This window comes from Trematomus bernacchii, unplaced genomic scaffold (genome assembly GCF_902827165.1).
Source record: "Trematomus bernacchii unplaced genomic scaffold, fTreBer1.1, whole genome shotgun sequence".
NCBI classification, from domain to species: domain Eukaryota; kingdom Metazoa; phylum Chordata; class Actinopteri; order Perciformes; family Nototheniidae; genus Trematomus; species Trematomus bernacchii.
In genome coordinates this window covers 19,469,634-19,485,987 of record NW_022987714.1, presented here as the reverse complement: position 1 = coordinate 19,485,987, position 16,354 = coordinate 19,469,634, and the positions used below count along the sequence as shown (strand labels likewise).

The 16,354-nt window shown below is 41.9% G+C and overlaps 1 protein-coding gene across 1 annotated transcript in view; it reads left to right on the top strand.

Moving 5' to 3' along the window:
• Positions 1-16,354, top strand: part of lrp5 (low density lipoprotein receptor-related protein 5) — a 68,379-nt gene that overhangs the window by 38,509 nt on the left and 13,516 nt on the right. Inside the window, 9 exon segments of the mRNA XM_034141423.1 lie at positions 7,280-7,496; positions 7,579-7,732; positions 9,251-9,386; positions 9,602-9,846; positions 11,726-11,910; positions 12,667-12,815; positions 13,345-13,522; positions 14,307-14,503; positions 16,093-16,298. Coding sequence (XP_033997314.1) covers positions 7,280-7,496; positions 7,579-7,732; positions 9,251-9,386; positions 9,602-9,846; positions 11,726-11,910; positions 12,667-12,815; positions 13,345-13,522; positions 14,307-14,503; positions 16,093-16,298 — 1,667 coding nt within the window.

Sequence of the window (16,354 nt, the reverse complement as noted above, 5' to 3'; positions counted from 1 at the left end):
CAAATCTGTTTCCTCATTTTTTTCAAGATATTGTGATTACTTAAAGGTGGGGTAGGTAAGTTTGAGAACCGGCTCGAGATACACTTTTTGTTATATTCCATGGAATGCTCTTAACATCCCGATAGCAATGAATATCTTAAGGGCTTTGACAAAAAATCCATAACAAAATGTCATCTGTGGAAGCCGTAGTACTGTAAAAAGCACGGCTAAAATAACTGGATGGCCTACCTGCCTGTCAGCCTTCCATCTGTGCACAAACTTATCTCTTGCCCTCATTGGTCATGTGCGCGTTCGTGTGTGTTGGAGGAGGGGCTCTATAAGGAAGTTGCAGATTTTTTCCGGTTGTGTATTTTCAAATTCTAGCGCACTCGAGCTGGTTTCTCCAAAATGACCTACCTCACCTTTAAGATGGCTACATTTAGCATCTCATTGAGAAACATTTTGACATTAAAGGGGCCCTATTATGCTGATGTTCAGGTCCATATTTTTATTGTGCCTCTACTGGGACATGTCTCCATGCTTTAATGTTCAAAAAGCTCTTTATGTTTCTCATACTGCACATGCCAAGCCAACAGCATTGACGAAAACCATACCAAGCTTTTACAACATGTAAGCAAATGTGTCAAATATGTGGTTTTAAAAATGTAACTTTGTCTTCTTTCTTCATAAATGTACTTCAACCCAACTATGAAAAAAGAAACACAAAACATTGTCTGGATGAAAAGGCATTACTTCAGCAGACAGGTCAATCATACAAGTGTTGGAATTTGTCTGAGAAAGGTTTTTCATTTAAACAACTGGCCTTTTAACTTCCTGTTCGTGACTTATCAAAAAAACTAATTGTTATTCTAACCAACATTGGTTGTTGAATAGATATAATAAATAGAAAATACGCAAAATATTTCAGCTAAACCTACCAACAGCTATTAAATGTTGTCAAGTGAAGACAGATGACATCACTGCACCTGGCAGTGTGTGTGTGTGTGTGTGTGTGTGTGTGTGTGTGTGTGTGTGTGTGTGTGTGTGTGTGTGTGTGTGTGTGTGTGTGTGTGTGTGTGTGTGTGTGTGTGTGTGTGTGTGTGTGTGTGTGTGTGGTGTGTGTGTGTGTGTGTGTGTGTGTGTGTGTGTGTGTGTGTGTGTGTGTGTGTGTGTGTGTGTGTGTGTGTGTGTGTGTGTGTGTGTGTGTGTGTGTGTGTGTGTGTGTGTGTGTGGTCCTCAGGGTGTGGTCCTCAGGGTGTGGAGTGTCACAGATTTTGAACACTGATTAACTGATTTATGGGCCATCAGGTTGACATAATACTGGTTTTCTTTGGAAAAAGAAGACTGCAGAATTGGATCAGGATCAATACACAGTGAAATAATAATAATAAAAGTCACATAAAAGTGACTGTACATGTAAATCATGTCATTTAAAAACTCAATAAAGATGATTGATCATCTTGAAACCAGGAACAGGAAAGGTTCTGTTTAAAAGTAGCACTAGCATCACAAACTATATCGGATTATATGTTGGACAGGAGATTCGTTTGAATAAAATCATCGTAGAAATCAAATGTTAGCTTTTAAAGATGACTTGTAGATAAAAGGTGCATTTCCGCCCCGGTCAAAAGCCACAGGGACTCCGCGGTGGCTGCTGTTATTATCAAGCCGTCTTTTTCTTGGATGGCTGGCGTGTATCATCTGTCACACATTGGCTGCTCTCAGGTTGCACATTCCTGAGAAATGCCTCCATTATGAAACACCCACACACATAAGTAAACACTCCCAGGGTGTCTTCACCTCCTCTGTTTGCTTATGTAGGAAACGGATATCAGCGCCGTTTGTTTATGGGTGTGTGTCATGATGTGTGTGTTTTTCATCCACAGACCAGCACCCTTTAAGATAAGGGTTAGGTCATAGATATGTTACCATTTGAGAAGTTGAATGTTTTTCTTTGCTTAAGGAACATTTAACTACAAAAAATGCATTTTATTATTCATCAAAATGTTAATGAACATCTGTTTGATCAGAATCATGTTTATTTCCAATTAAGTTTATACATACCAGGAATTTGCTTTGGTTTAAAATGGTGCATACATGAACATGATAAAAGAAGTTAAGTTCTACAAAAAAAAAGAGCGAATATAGAACCATTTTCAAAAGCTGTTTAAGAAACTAGTTATGAAATAAAAAACAAGATAAATATTTAAAAGAAATATACATATACAAAAAAGTAAGCACAATAAGAAAATGACATCCCTCCGATTCTATAATTTTTTTTTAAAGTGCGACAGTGTAAATAATTTCTCACAAGTGCAGACAAGACAAAACAGTGAATAATGAATAACAACAACATAAGACAAATCATTGCAATGGAGTTTTATAAATGGTTACCTCATTAGACATTGGGGAGGGAGGCTGTGGCGCAGTGGAGTAGTGCGTTGCTGCTCGGATCAGGGGTCACAGGTTCAAACCCCACTGCAGTCAGCATGTCGTTGTGTCCCTGGGCAAGACACTTCACCCCAAATTGCTCCTGTGGGGATTGTCCACAGTATTGAGTATGTAAGTCGCTTTGGATAAAAGCGTCTAACAAGTGACATGTAATAGACAGTTAAATGTATTAAACTATAACAAAAATCTTAAGCAAAATGTCTTTCTACCTCAAATACATAGTCCGACTTAGTGCTCCTGCTCCTGCTGGGCAGCCACGGTGCTGCAACTGAGGCTAAACTTCAAGGTTGAGAAGGGAGGGGTACATGTTGTCAGATTGAGGACAACATTCACCAGGAGACTTTTCTTGACTAATAGAATGAATTCTGGGGGTTGGAGCTTAGACTTTCCAACGTTCAATTTTTAAGGACCACCCACATTTTAATTAAAATTATAGCAAAGTTCTCTTGAATAAAAAACGTATTGCGATTATTTTGAATGTTATTTCAACTGCGAAATGACTCACAAAATCAGAGGGAATAAAACATTCAGAGGGAATAAAATATTTGTTTTAACAGGAACTGTACCAATCAAGTATTTATTTATTTATTTGTTATCATATATGTAGAATACTGTGTTCAAATATTTGGATATATTTAGCTTTTACCAAATATTTTTTTTGGATTAATGATGTAGCCCTATTAACAGAGAAAACCGTTTTTTGTTGGAGCTCTTCATCGGTGCACTAACAGCCTCCCAAAACTTGAAATGATGTCGTTTATTACTCCTCAATGAAAGTAACAGTCAATGAAACAGCTTGGAGTTTTACATCACACAATAAGCAGTCAGAGATCTGAACCCTGGGTGTGTGGGGCTTTGGGTTGTGGGTGAAAAACTGTGCAAGCGTCCTGTTTTGGGCAGGATTCCATTCAGCCTGTGTGTTTCATCATGTCCATCAGAGCGGAGCGTATGTGAACTGTCCTGCGCCGCGCTGACTTCTCCCTGCGTGTCCGATCAGACCTTTGTTACTTTTCTGTTTGCTCTCTTTCGGCCTTTTTGTCCTCTGTCCCCCAGTGTCCATCAACAAATGAGATGTTCTCACACCCAAAATGAAAAAAATCCCAGAGCATAACTCTTCCTGAAAAAGCCAGAGCAGAAAAAGAGCAGGCAGGAGAGGAGGAGAGGGAACAGAGAGGGAGTCCCTGCCATCTTTTCACTGGGATGGCCATGTCTAATTGTGTCACAGTGATAAATGAATAGGTTTTTTGTCGAGGGGTCACGAACCTCCCTTGGATCAGAGGCCCATCAAAGTGAATGGTCTATTTTTTCTGTTTGCTCACCCCCACCCCCTGAATGGATATTCAAATGAGTATTCACTAAACAGATAGCTGGATACACTGCCCCTCATCACAGACACAACACTCGTTCTAATGCCGCATTTTTTATTCTAGGCATTATCTACGGGTTCATAGCAACCAAAGGGAGCTATGAAAGGAACAAATAAATCAAAATGTGTGGTTTGTTTGAGTAAATGCTTTATGAAGTCAGTGTAAATCATTGTCCAGCTCTTATCAACTAATCCTTCTTTACAGTCATGACTTTTGTTTTCTGTGGAAGAACATGGGAGTGTCTGAAGGCTAAAATGCTCTCTGTAGTAGTCTGATGCTATGCTAAGAAACAGCCGTACAATAAAACAATAAAAATGTGAATGAAGATCAAAACAGAAAACATTCAGTCAAAGTATATTGTAGGTAGTAAACAGAATGGAAGAGTGTAAAAGAAGGACTCTGATTTTATACTAGCCACGGGTTTGTTATCATTACCAGAGTCAGAGTACTTTTATCCTGAGGAAATAAGGTTTGGTGACAGTTGCACCATTTTAGAGTTAAACAAATAAAAATGTATACAAACAAAAGGTGGTAGATGATAGAAATCATAGAAACTGAAATGAAACAACTAACAAGTTCAGTGTGCCCCACAGGCATAATGTGGTGATGCATAATGACAATGACACAGTCTAACATGGTGACATTATCTGATCAGTCATACTTCTCAAAAGAAAAGTACAATTAATTACAAATATGAACCTTACTTTTGTCCTTCCTTCCTTCCTTCCTTCCTTCCTTCCTTCCTTCCTTTTTAAATGTCCCGTTTCTAAATGTTTTAAAATCTGAATATATACCTCGCCTTCTTTTGACTGCCCGCATTTGATTGGATGATGCTGCCTTGCATTGCAGCAAAATCAGCCCTTTGCTCAGTCCAAACATGGCCTTATACCCTCATACTGCATGTACCTGGGATTTCACCACGTGTAAGAATCACTCTTTCTTTCCTTGTGTTTTCACTTAAAAAAAGCCTGTTATCATCCAAATTCTGGCATCATTTTCCCTGATATACACCGCACCGCACTAAGCATACCGTATTAATATATCTATTTGTACTGTCTCAAAACGTCCAGCAGAATTCCTCCCATTTCGAAATCTCTGGAATGGCACGCTGAAGAATGTCAGTCAGCGTGTGGCAGACGCACACACACACACACACACACACACTCTCACACACACACACCCTCACAGGGGTTGCAGATGACTGTAGTGTGTCTAAAATAAAAGCCTGTGTCTATTTCAGTCGACGCCAGTCCAGTAATAGCACAGGCGGTGAGGAGGAGGGCTGGACACAAGTTCTAATTGCAGCCTTGTCAATTGCAGCTCTCACTTTCGGCTCGTAGAAACATGCACACTCACAACCACACACACACACACACACACACACACACACACACACACACACACATACACACACACACACACACACACACTCACTCACACAGCGGGGGGTTTGTTGGCAGAAGTGCCAGTATCAGTTTTCAGCGGTCTAGTAATAGATGCCTTGTGACCAATATACACATGCACACACACAAACACACACACTCATCTGTTACTGACAATGGTAATGGCAATTTTACAACATATTGTAAATTACTTTTATTATGGGACTTTTATGTAGCAGCTTTTGTTCTGTCCTGGTTTCCTTCTGCGTTCTGATCTGAGATCAGTTGATAGAGTTTCTTTAATAAATGACACCTGGAGACATGCCGAGGCTGTCTGTCCTCCTCCTGTCCTGCTAATGACAGCCATAAAGAAGTGTTATTGATTGTTAAAGAGCTGACTATATTTATATATACTTTTATATAACTCTAAGGAAGTTTTGATATAAAGTACCTACTCATCAGGAACATGAAAAGTTCGGTTGAAAGGAGCAATGTCCTTGCATTTTGCTGACTTGCAGTGTGTACAAAAAATGTCTTGTAAACTAGGGAAATTGTTCTCTTGATGTTCTGGTAATTCTGGAAAGTTTTTCACCAGCCAAAGGTTAAGAGAGGTGTGACACACAGCAGCAATAAAGTACAAACCATGGCAGGACCCTACAATTACATTTGTATTCATAGGTTGTAGTTCTTTCATTTGTGGACCAACGTTCTGCCCTTCAGCTGTGTGAGCACCTTGTGTGGCACTGTTCCAACAGCATTCATCAATCATATTTCATTGGATCTAAGTCAAGTTTTCAATTCAACTGCTTCAATAGGGACAGGATGTTTGCCAGTGCAATCAGCTTCTATTGTGCTGAAAGTATAACTGAAAGTATACTGTATACTGAATCATATATAAGTATAGTAGTAGGCTAAACAAATTAAAAAGGCTATAATATTATTGAATTAACGTATTCATGCGAGGGCAGAGCAGAGTCTTGCATCGGGTCGGGTACCGCAAAAAAAGTGATTCGCGGGTGGTATTTTTTCAAACATTTTGTTCCAGGTTCGGTTCTGGGTAAAACAAAGAAGATGCGGGTCGGGTCGCGGGTGTTGCATAATAAATATATTAAAATAATAATAATTTCATTTAATGTTTAAATCCTCAGACCTCTCCCCCTCGGGACCGCGTATAATCATAACATCTGCACCGCATCAATCTGCTGCTGAGCGCGCCACATTCGAAATGACTGAGGCGAAGCTCGGAGAATACAGCGGGTAGCGGGGCGGGTTCGGTATTGCACGTCGCGGGAGCGGGTCTTGAAAATCAGACCCGTGCAGGACTCTGGGGTAGAGTACAATTTTCTCTCCTGGTGTCCTTTCCTTTTCTCCTTCTGGAAGGAGACTAGGAAAGGAATGTAGGATGTACAGAATAAAAATGGGAATGTATGTTTGCTTCACTTTTTAGTGTCCCCTTGAAACATTTTTCTAAATGCTACTCGTCAATCTGAGCTCTCTCGGTCCTAAAAGTCCCTCTCGGTCGACACACCTGTGAAGATGAACTTTTAGCTGGTTTTCACAGTAAGCCTTTCTTGGCAGAGAAAGAAATATGTTATTGGTAAAATAAGTGGAATTCCCCTTTCTGCTGAAAATCACTCCTCAGCTCGTGTTTCCATTATTTTGTCCTGTTTCTTTTGGTCACATTCGGACACATACCTTCCTGTGGATATTCCTGTTTTCTGATTTCTGCCTCATCAGTCAATATTTCTCTCCATCCTGTTTCCTCCTGCACTTCTCTTTCACAGTCTCTGTATCATATGTGCACTTTATTACTCGCTGGATGGAAAGGTCCCCTCCCCAGAGGTCAAAGGTCAGGGTCAGCCACAGAATAGCAACCATTGAGCTGGTAGATTGGGTTTATTGCTCAAGGACAATTCAGTAAAGTTGTCACCACAGTCTTTGGGACATTAGAGGACCTGTTTTTTTCCTTACAATTGTTCAAATCAAATCATATTCTTTCATAGCTGTCTTTAAGAATGTAAGGGTGTAAGAATGAGTATAAATATGAACTCTATCCTTGAGAAAAGTCTCCTAAGGTTTTCTCTTTCTGTTCCTTCTCAGGTGATCAATGTGGACGGCAGTAACAGACATATTCTGCTGGAGGACAAGCTGCCTCACATCTTCGGTTTTACTCTGCTGGGCGACTACATCTACTGGACTGACTGGCAGAGGCGCAGCATCGAGAGGGTGCACAAAGTCACGGCTGTGCGGGAGATCATCATCGATCAGCTGCCAGACTTAATGGGCCTGAAGGCCACAAAAGTGACAGAGACGTATGGTAAGGAGGACAGGTTTCAGACTGAAAATAAGAGTAGAAACGGAATGAAATAGTTGTTAAAACGTTCCCTTCTTAAATGCAGGTACGAATGGCTGTGCGGAGGATAACGGCGGGTGCAGCCACCTGTGTTTCTGGTGTCGGCAGGCGGTCAACTGTGCCTGTCCCATGGGGATGGAGCTGCTGTCGGACCTGCAGACCTGCGTGGTGCCGGAGGCCTTCCTGCTCTTCACCAACAGGTACGCCTACCTGTCAGCCTGCAGTGGAGCTGAACAGATCAGCTTGCTGTTCTACTGTTCCTGCTAAATGAGCCATTCAAGTTGTCCATATACATAACAAAATATGTGTGAAAACTAGGGATTCACCAATGCATCAGCCAAACATTGGCCGATGTTAGCCCTATTTTTAAATTGTCATGCGCCATTGTGAGCGGCCGATGTTAATCTGTTTTTCTGGGCCATCTGACTTTTTAAAGCATTCCCAGTTGAAGTCATTCACAACACATCTCCTCCATCCTCTCTTTGAGGCGATCTCGCTATAACCTTATAGCAAGGTTTTTCTGGAGTGTTAAATAAAATCCAACTTTCAGAGGGTTGTGCCCATTTCTGATCATTTCCCTGAGAATGTTTTTTTTGTAATTTCAAAGATTTTATGAAGTGGCGCTGCTGTTTCAGTCTGTAGATTAGCAGCAGAGTGCAGCAGTCTTTGCCAAAACGTTTGTCTATTCGAGGCAGACAAACCAAATCTACCTTTGTAAAATGTATTTGTTAATATTTGACTGTTTAAGCACAATGCCTAATGGGTAAAAGGGGCATCTGCATTGACTGCAGGGAAACAAAATCTCTCATCCACTTTGTGTGTGTTGACATAAAAAGTGAGCCCACAGTCTGTTTATATTTATACTCCATGCCCTTATAAACGCATACAAAAACATTCCATATTTTTAATATAGGCTATCTAATTGAGTAAGTCATTTCCCACAAAAAGTTTGGGGAAATGTGTGCTCATTTAAGGTTAGTGTGATGAAGGGCTGAAAGGCAGTTTATATTTTGTATTTGTTTTCCTGTTAAAAAAGTGGAATCCTTTGGAAACAAATAAACAGAAAAACATTGGCTGAGAAATGTGTAACTGGAGCATCCCTATTCAAAATCAAATAACAACGTCAAGGGTGGGGACAACACCCGAACAACATAGTTTGACTACCATTGGCATCTCCCTCTCAATCTCTTCTTATTTGTATTATCTCACACTGACACCGGCCCTGGTCTGGTGCTTTCCACTCATACTTGTCTTGTTCTGTGCCAGCAGTTGTGATTATTACAACTTGTCTACACAGGCACATGTGTTTTTCTGTTGTTCCTCTAATGCACATCGTGTGTCCAAACCAAAACACCCCTTCTTTAGTAATCCAGTATCCATTTACACCCACTGGGTATCAGCTTTAATTTGACATGCACCAATACATGTCTAGACTTGTGTTTTATGCACCTGACTGTTAGGGCGGCACGATTTTGAAAATATAACTAATTGTGTTTAGTCCATATTGCAATTAAGATACAATTTGTATTATTGTGCCTGTGTGAAGCAGCTCTACTAACAGCATGCCTTACTCCTCATGGGTACATGTTGAAGAATATTGAAGCTACACTTTTGTTTTTGTGTCTTTAATTCCTTCATTTAGTTTGGAATTCTTAGCACGCCTCTGTCGTTTAGGTGAGGTCTTTGGCATTCAAATTGCCAAATGTATTTTTGTTCAGGGACAACATCAGGAGTATCTCTTTGGGTACTAACAGCAACGATGTGGCCATCCCTCTGACGGGAGTGAAAGAGGCCTCTGCTCTGGACTTTGACGTCTCTGAGAGGAGAATCTACTGGACGGACATACAGGCCAAGGTGAGCGGGAGAAACGTGCTCAAGTTTAGGTTTAACACAAATACTGTTTGATTTACGAGATTGTATTCAAAATGAATAGCGTTGTATAATGTATTTGTTAAGTATTATAGTCAGAACACATGTTATGTTTGTTGTTTACATTCCATTCTTCAATTAAACAGTTGATTATTTTGAACTTTGTTAATTAATCACGTACTCCGTTCTCTTCCTCTCAGACTATCAGCAGAGCGTACATGAATGGCAGCTCTGTCGAACATGTCATAGAGTTTGGGCTGGATTACCCAGAAGGCATGGCGGTTGACTGGATGGGTCGTAACATCTACTGGGCTGACACTGGCACTAACCGCATCGAGGTGGCCCGGCTGGACGGACAGTATCGGCAGGTTCTGGTCTGTAAGGACCTGGACAACCCGCGCTCGCTGGACAACCCTCGCTCCCTCGCCCTGGACCCAGCCAACGGGTAGGAACACAACCATCATGTGTAAAAGCTGCTCCACATATGAGTGGGATTTCATGGACATTCTACAGCCTGAGCACTTAGCGTACCTTATATCTTTTTTCTTTTCAATATTAATAAAAGCATATGAGCACACATGCAGCATGTCTACATAAATACATCATTACAATAAGGGTACATGGGCAACAGAATTATTGAGATAAAGTCATTTGAAACCTAACAACAGATTACCAAAAAAGAAATACAAAATAATCTAAATAAAAAAGATAGTTATCTAAGAATAATAAAGAAACAATTAAAATAAAGACTAAAAAAAGGAAACTATTGCTAATTCAAAGCTGTCGTTTAAAAATGTCCACTAAGGTAGCACTCTCATATTTCCTGGTATGGCGTTACAAAGTTTGGGAGCCGATTCCCCAATTCTTTTTTCAGGGACTTATAGAATCAGTCGAAAAGAGAATTAGTGAGAGAAGAAGGTGCCACACCAATTAAGAGCTTTGTATACAGATAGAATGATTTGAGATGAATTCTACAAGAAGCAGGAGGCCAGTGCAGTGTAGCTCATACGGGAGAAATGCGCTCTCTTTTTCTTGTTTTTGTTAAGCCTGGCTGAATTAGCTGTAGTTTCTCAACTAACTTTGTTGCAAGTCAGGCAAAAAAAGCATTAAAGCAGTCTAACCTACTGGACATCCACGCATGAATGTTTACTTCCATCACATGCGAGTGTATTCAGTGTGTGGAGGTGAGTCACTGCGAGACACCTGTTCGATGCTGGAGGTCCGGGTCTTTCAAGGCTACGGTGCCCAATGACTTCATGTAGCGTGTCTCCTCACTCTGTGTGAGGGAGTGAGAGTGGAGCCATGTCACACTGTTGGTACGTAGGTACACCAGCCAGTGTCCCTCCCTCCCTCCCCCTTCACCTCCAGCTGAGAGAGGGAGGATGCTCTTATAGCTGTTTGTTGATCTCTGTTCATCCCTGGCCAAAACACCCCAAGACACTCTTTGTGTGTGTGTGTGTGTGTGTGTGTGTGTGTGTGTGTGTGTGTGTGTGTGTGTGTGTGTGTGTGTGTGTGTGTGTGTGTGTGTGTGTGTGGTGTGTGTGTGTGTGTGTGTGTGTGTGTGTGTGTGTGTGTGTGTGTGTGTGTGTGTGTGTGTGTGTGTGTGTGTGTGTGTGTGTGTGTGTGTGTGTGTGTGTGTGTGTGTGTGTGTGTGTGTGTGTGTGTGTGTGTGTGTGTGTGTGTGCGGTAAGTCCTGTGCCAGCGTGTTAAATTCACCGGTGGTATCTTAATGATGTCACGGCACAGAGCTGTCAACACTCGTGCCTGGAGGCGTCCGATGTCATTTTATGACCACATACCATGCTCACTCATTAATAAAGACAACAAAGATGTGTTCTTACACAGAACTTAACCAAACAAAAGATACAAAGTGGAAACCGGTTCAACTTCTGCTTTAGATGATCCAATAAATATTGTAACGGATACAAATCAGAATCAAAATCAAGTTTATTGCCAGGTATGTTTACACATACAATTTGCTTTGGTGTATTATGGTGTAAAAAGTTGTGAGAGTAGGTCAAGAATATAGCAATAATAAAAAGAAAGTATTTTTAAGAAACTATTTAGCATTAAAAAAGACTATAGACAAGTATATACACCTAATTTAAATATACAAAATAAACAAAAACACTTAGGATAATGAATATATGACAGTATATGACAGAGTACAGTGTATTATATTTTAAAGTGGAGGGCTGTGCAGACATGTGCAAAGAGCTGAGCATGAACAACCCAGTATTGGAAAGAAGAACCACAGTAACTTGGATGATTGGATAGCTTGTGCGTGTGTCCCAGGCTGAACCAGTGTTGTTTTGTCTCTGCAGCTTCATGTACTGGACGGAGTGGGGGGGTCGGCCTCGGATAGCCAGAGCCTACATGGACGGCAGCACCATCACAACTCTGGTGGACAAAGTGGGCCGGGCCAACGGACTCACCATCGACTATGTGGACCATCGACTGTACTGGACCGACCTCGACACATGCATGATCGAAAGCACCAACATGCAAGGTGTGGACACACACACACACACACACCCACACACACACACACACACACACACACACACCTCTGCCTCATGACCTCACTCTGCTAGATACTTTATTTTTGTGTCAGCTTGTCACTAAAAACAATTGACACAAAGAAATGTTCTTATTAAGAAGATTTGTTGCAATGTTGTTAGTTACACTCTATGTGCACCAACAGTATGACCTTCAACTTCTGTTGAGCTGAGAACTTCCTGATACTGCCTCCCTAACTTCCAGAATTCTCCTTTCATAATCGCTAAGCTTTAAGAACCTGTCACACTGTCCCGAAATTGACACCAGATGGGCACCCGAATATGGAATTGTATCTGGAACAAACTCCCAGAAACCTGACGGTCCGCTGCAACTCTTACTACTTTTAAATCCAGGCTGAAGACTTTTCTTTTTGCCGCTGCTTTTAACAATTGTGCACATGGTTTAGGTGTCCGGGACCCTAAGAAGTGATACAAATACATAGGAGTCGGGGACCCTATCGAAGTGTTAAAAATAGGAGTCGGGGACCCGATCGGAAAGGAGAAAAACGAAGAATAGGGCAAGAAATGAGTGTAAAGAGCAAAGGATCATATCTTAAACTGCACTGTAACTTTTATTCATGTATTTTTTCTTTTAATGTTTATTTGATTATCTTTGCTTTTAATGACTGTTTTTAAATGCCATTGGCCGTTGCTTGATGTTTTGATATTGAAGAGCTGGTGTAATCATGTTGTGGTATGTTGTGCAGGGCTTCAGAGGGAGATCATCGTGGACGACCTGCCTCACCCCTTCGGCCTCACCCAGTACCGGGACTTTATCTACTGGACCGATTTTAACCTGCGCAGTATCGAGCGGGCAGACAAACGCAGTGGACTCAACCGCACTGTGGTGCTGCAGGTATTAGCTTAAATATGTCTTTTACGGTTATTTGCTGATTACGTGCTCTTTCAAAACCTTTATTTAAAATCTGGGGGACACACTTGAACAGTTGGGTTGTTCATTTTATATGAGGGGAATGTTTTTGCTGAAAAAAGTACTTTCTAATAATATCCTAAAATATTTCATTACAAGTATTATATTATCATAGAATATTATATTATCCTGTTTTTTATCACTAACAAACACATGGAAGATCTTTTTGATATAGTCATTTGTCAATGAGGAGCCCATTTTAGGTAGTATTTATATATTAGTAGTACAGTTCTGTAATTAGTAGTTTCAGTGTTAAAAAATGTAATGGACTAAAAAGTATAATATTTGCTTCCAAAATGTAGTGGAGTCAAATTATAGAACATAAAATTGAAATACTCAAATAAGGTACAATTATGTCTAAATAGTACTTAAGTATGGTACTTGAGTAAATGTACCTTGTTACTTCCCACCACTATATTTTTGGCATTCACGGTTGTTCCCTCACTGTCCTCAGGGCCAGCTGGAGCTGATGCTGGACATCCTGGTGTTCCACTCCTCCCGTCAGGAGGGCACCAACGAGTGTTCCCATAACAACGGTAACTGTGCCCATCTCTGCCTGGCCACGCCCGCTGGGGCCCAGTGCCGCTGCGCCTCCCACTACACTCTGAACCCCGACGGACGGAACTGCAGCTGTAAGTAAAGCCGAGAGAGAAACTCAAGCATGTTTTCTGTCTGTAAATACGGGAAAGAAACATCCCCTCCTTTTATAAGTCTACTCCAAGTGTCAGTTGAAATGGTCAGTAAAATACAGAACTGCTGTTCTCAAACTAAAGCTGTGATTCAAATAATTGCAGAGAGTTTGCAACAGAAATAAAATACTAGGTTAAGTAAATAACCTCAGTTGCCTCTTGCCAAACAGCTGGTGAACACTATGCAAAGGTCTACACACACATTGCATTACATTTGATTTAGTTTATGCTTTTATCCAAAGTGACCAGATACCATTTTAAACAAGCAATTTTAAGTACATTAGCTTTAAATAAGTCAAATTATTGTTAGTGCTTCTGCGTTGGCTTCAACTGAGCCAAACCTTTCTAAGTGTAAAATATACAAGTGAACATTTTATATATGTATTTATTTTTTGCCAAGAAGCAGCTGAAACAAGTGTTTTTTCAGTCTGAAGCAGAAGATTTGCAGACTTTCAGCTTTCCCGATCTCAGTCTCACACACACACCAAGCCACAAACATGTATAAAACATACACACAGAATACTCTTCCTTAGCTCTTGGGACCCTCAGAGCAGTTTTAGCAGTTCTGATGGGATGATGTGTGTTTGTGTGTGTTTAGACTTTGTCTTCCGTGTTTTGAACCAGCGTGTTTGTATTTCACAAGATGCATATGGCAAACTGCCATAATAAAAAACACTGTGTTCTCTTCTCCATCTCTCACACATCCTCTCTGCCCCTCTGTCTGCAGCCCCCTCCAGTTTCCTGCTCTTCAGTCAGAAGGCCAGCATCAGCAGGATGGTGTTGGGAGAGCAGAGTCCGGACATCATCCTGCCCATCCACGTGCTGAGGAACGTCCGGGCGGTCAGCTACGACCCTCTGGACCGCCTGGTGTACTGGCTGGACGGACGACAGAACATACGCAGGGCCCGGGACGACGGAGCCATGGTAACACTGCCCCGATACTCTGAATGTTCACACAGCAACATGTTTTTCCTTGAGTTGAGATGCTTGCCATGGTTGAAACATACAAACTAACAGTACACAAGTCCATACCTTCAACAATAATAAAGTGTACATATAAGCTGAGGATGAGGCCTACAACAGAATTTCCCTCAGAGCACTAATGATCATCCTCACCAAACAAAGTGGATAACAGAGGATTCTCCTCACTGAGACCTAAACTAATGGTGGAATAATCTGGTTTTTATCAGTTGGATTTACTGTAAATTATAAATCGCATCAAGTGTTGGAACACCCACTTGGAAAATTCTATGATACTTGAGTTTACAGGTTGTATTCATTGAATTAATTAATTTAATAGACAATCAGCAAATAGTCTAATGGTAAATACATACATATTTGTTATGTTAATGATAGACATCTGTTTTCAAACTCTGCCAAAACAAATCTTACACAAAGGCATGGCTGCGGTAATTATTTTACCTTATCTATTTGTTTAAAAATGTTGGCCTGTTATCGTAGTATCACCGACTAAATGAACAGATGGAGACTCATCATACCAGTAGGATAACTGTAGAAGGGTTAATGTCTTCCCCTGGCAAGTTAAACTCCATATATTTATATAAGTAAATAAATAAATGTTACTCTGTTAATAACATTCTATAAAGACATTTAAGTCCTTTCAGAGGCAACTAGACACCGGTCTGAAACGAGGGGTTACGTATGGTAACCCTTGTTATATAAGCACAGCCCTCTACTGGACTCTATGGTACTACCCCTTGATCATATCATGCAAGCATTCATCCACTGAGACTTCTATAACCGTAGCCGGCCCCGGGGCGGGCCTATCTGAATGCGCGCGCATCCCACCGTATAAAAGGAGGCCTCGCTGTCATCCTACACCTCTCTTCAGCGAGCGGCATAGGACAGACAGGGCCCCGAGTAGAGGGCTCCGCCTGTGCTTATATAACAAGGGTTACCATACGTAACCCCTCGTTATATCTCTCACAGGCTCCGCCCTCTATTGGACTCTATGGGTACAGTGGGCGGAGCCCCGATGTATACACGCGCTATCGTCCAACAACAACACTGTTCCATCCCCTGCCCCTGACCGGCTTTCTGGTTAGCAGCCGCTGCACCTCACTCACCTCTCCCTCGGTCGTAACCGTGGAGAAGTCGGGGCTGCGGCTGACAGAGCACACTCTGACGCACTTACCTCGCGAAAACAGCGCTGAGGGCTCTCCCCCCCCCGCCCATAGGCAGACGGAGAGAGTCCCCAGCCCTGTATGGGCTCACTATGCACCACCTCTCCCGAGTCCCTAAGGAGCACGGGGAGAGCGCAAGTGCTCCATGTCCCGTGACGCGACACCACGGTGGCCAGGGACATCACAGGTCCGGCTGCGGTAGCCATACCGTGGACCAGATTATTCATCTGGCCCACGCAGCGATCCGAGTAATCGCCCACGTCCGGAGCCTGTGAGAGATATAACCAATCATCTTCAGTTTAAGACAGAGCCTGCCCAAACTCACAACGAGTCAGATGTTGAACTTGTGTCCTCGCTATGTGTCTCCAGTCTTCCATGATCGTGAGCAGCAGTGTTCAGCCAGCGGACAACCAGCTCCATGACCTGAGCCTGGACCCCTACAGCCGCCACATCTACTGGACCTGTGAGACCACCAACACCATCAACGTCCAGAGGATGGACGGCCACACGGTGGGCGTGGTCCTGAAGGACGACACCGACAAACCCCGGGCCATCGTGGTCAACGCTGAGAAAGGGTGAGCTTATATGTGTTGGTTTACAAAAATAAAACAAAATGAATGACGTCTAATGG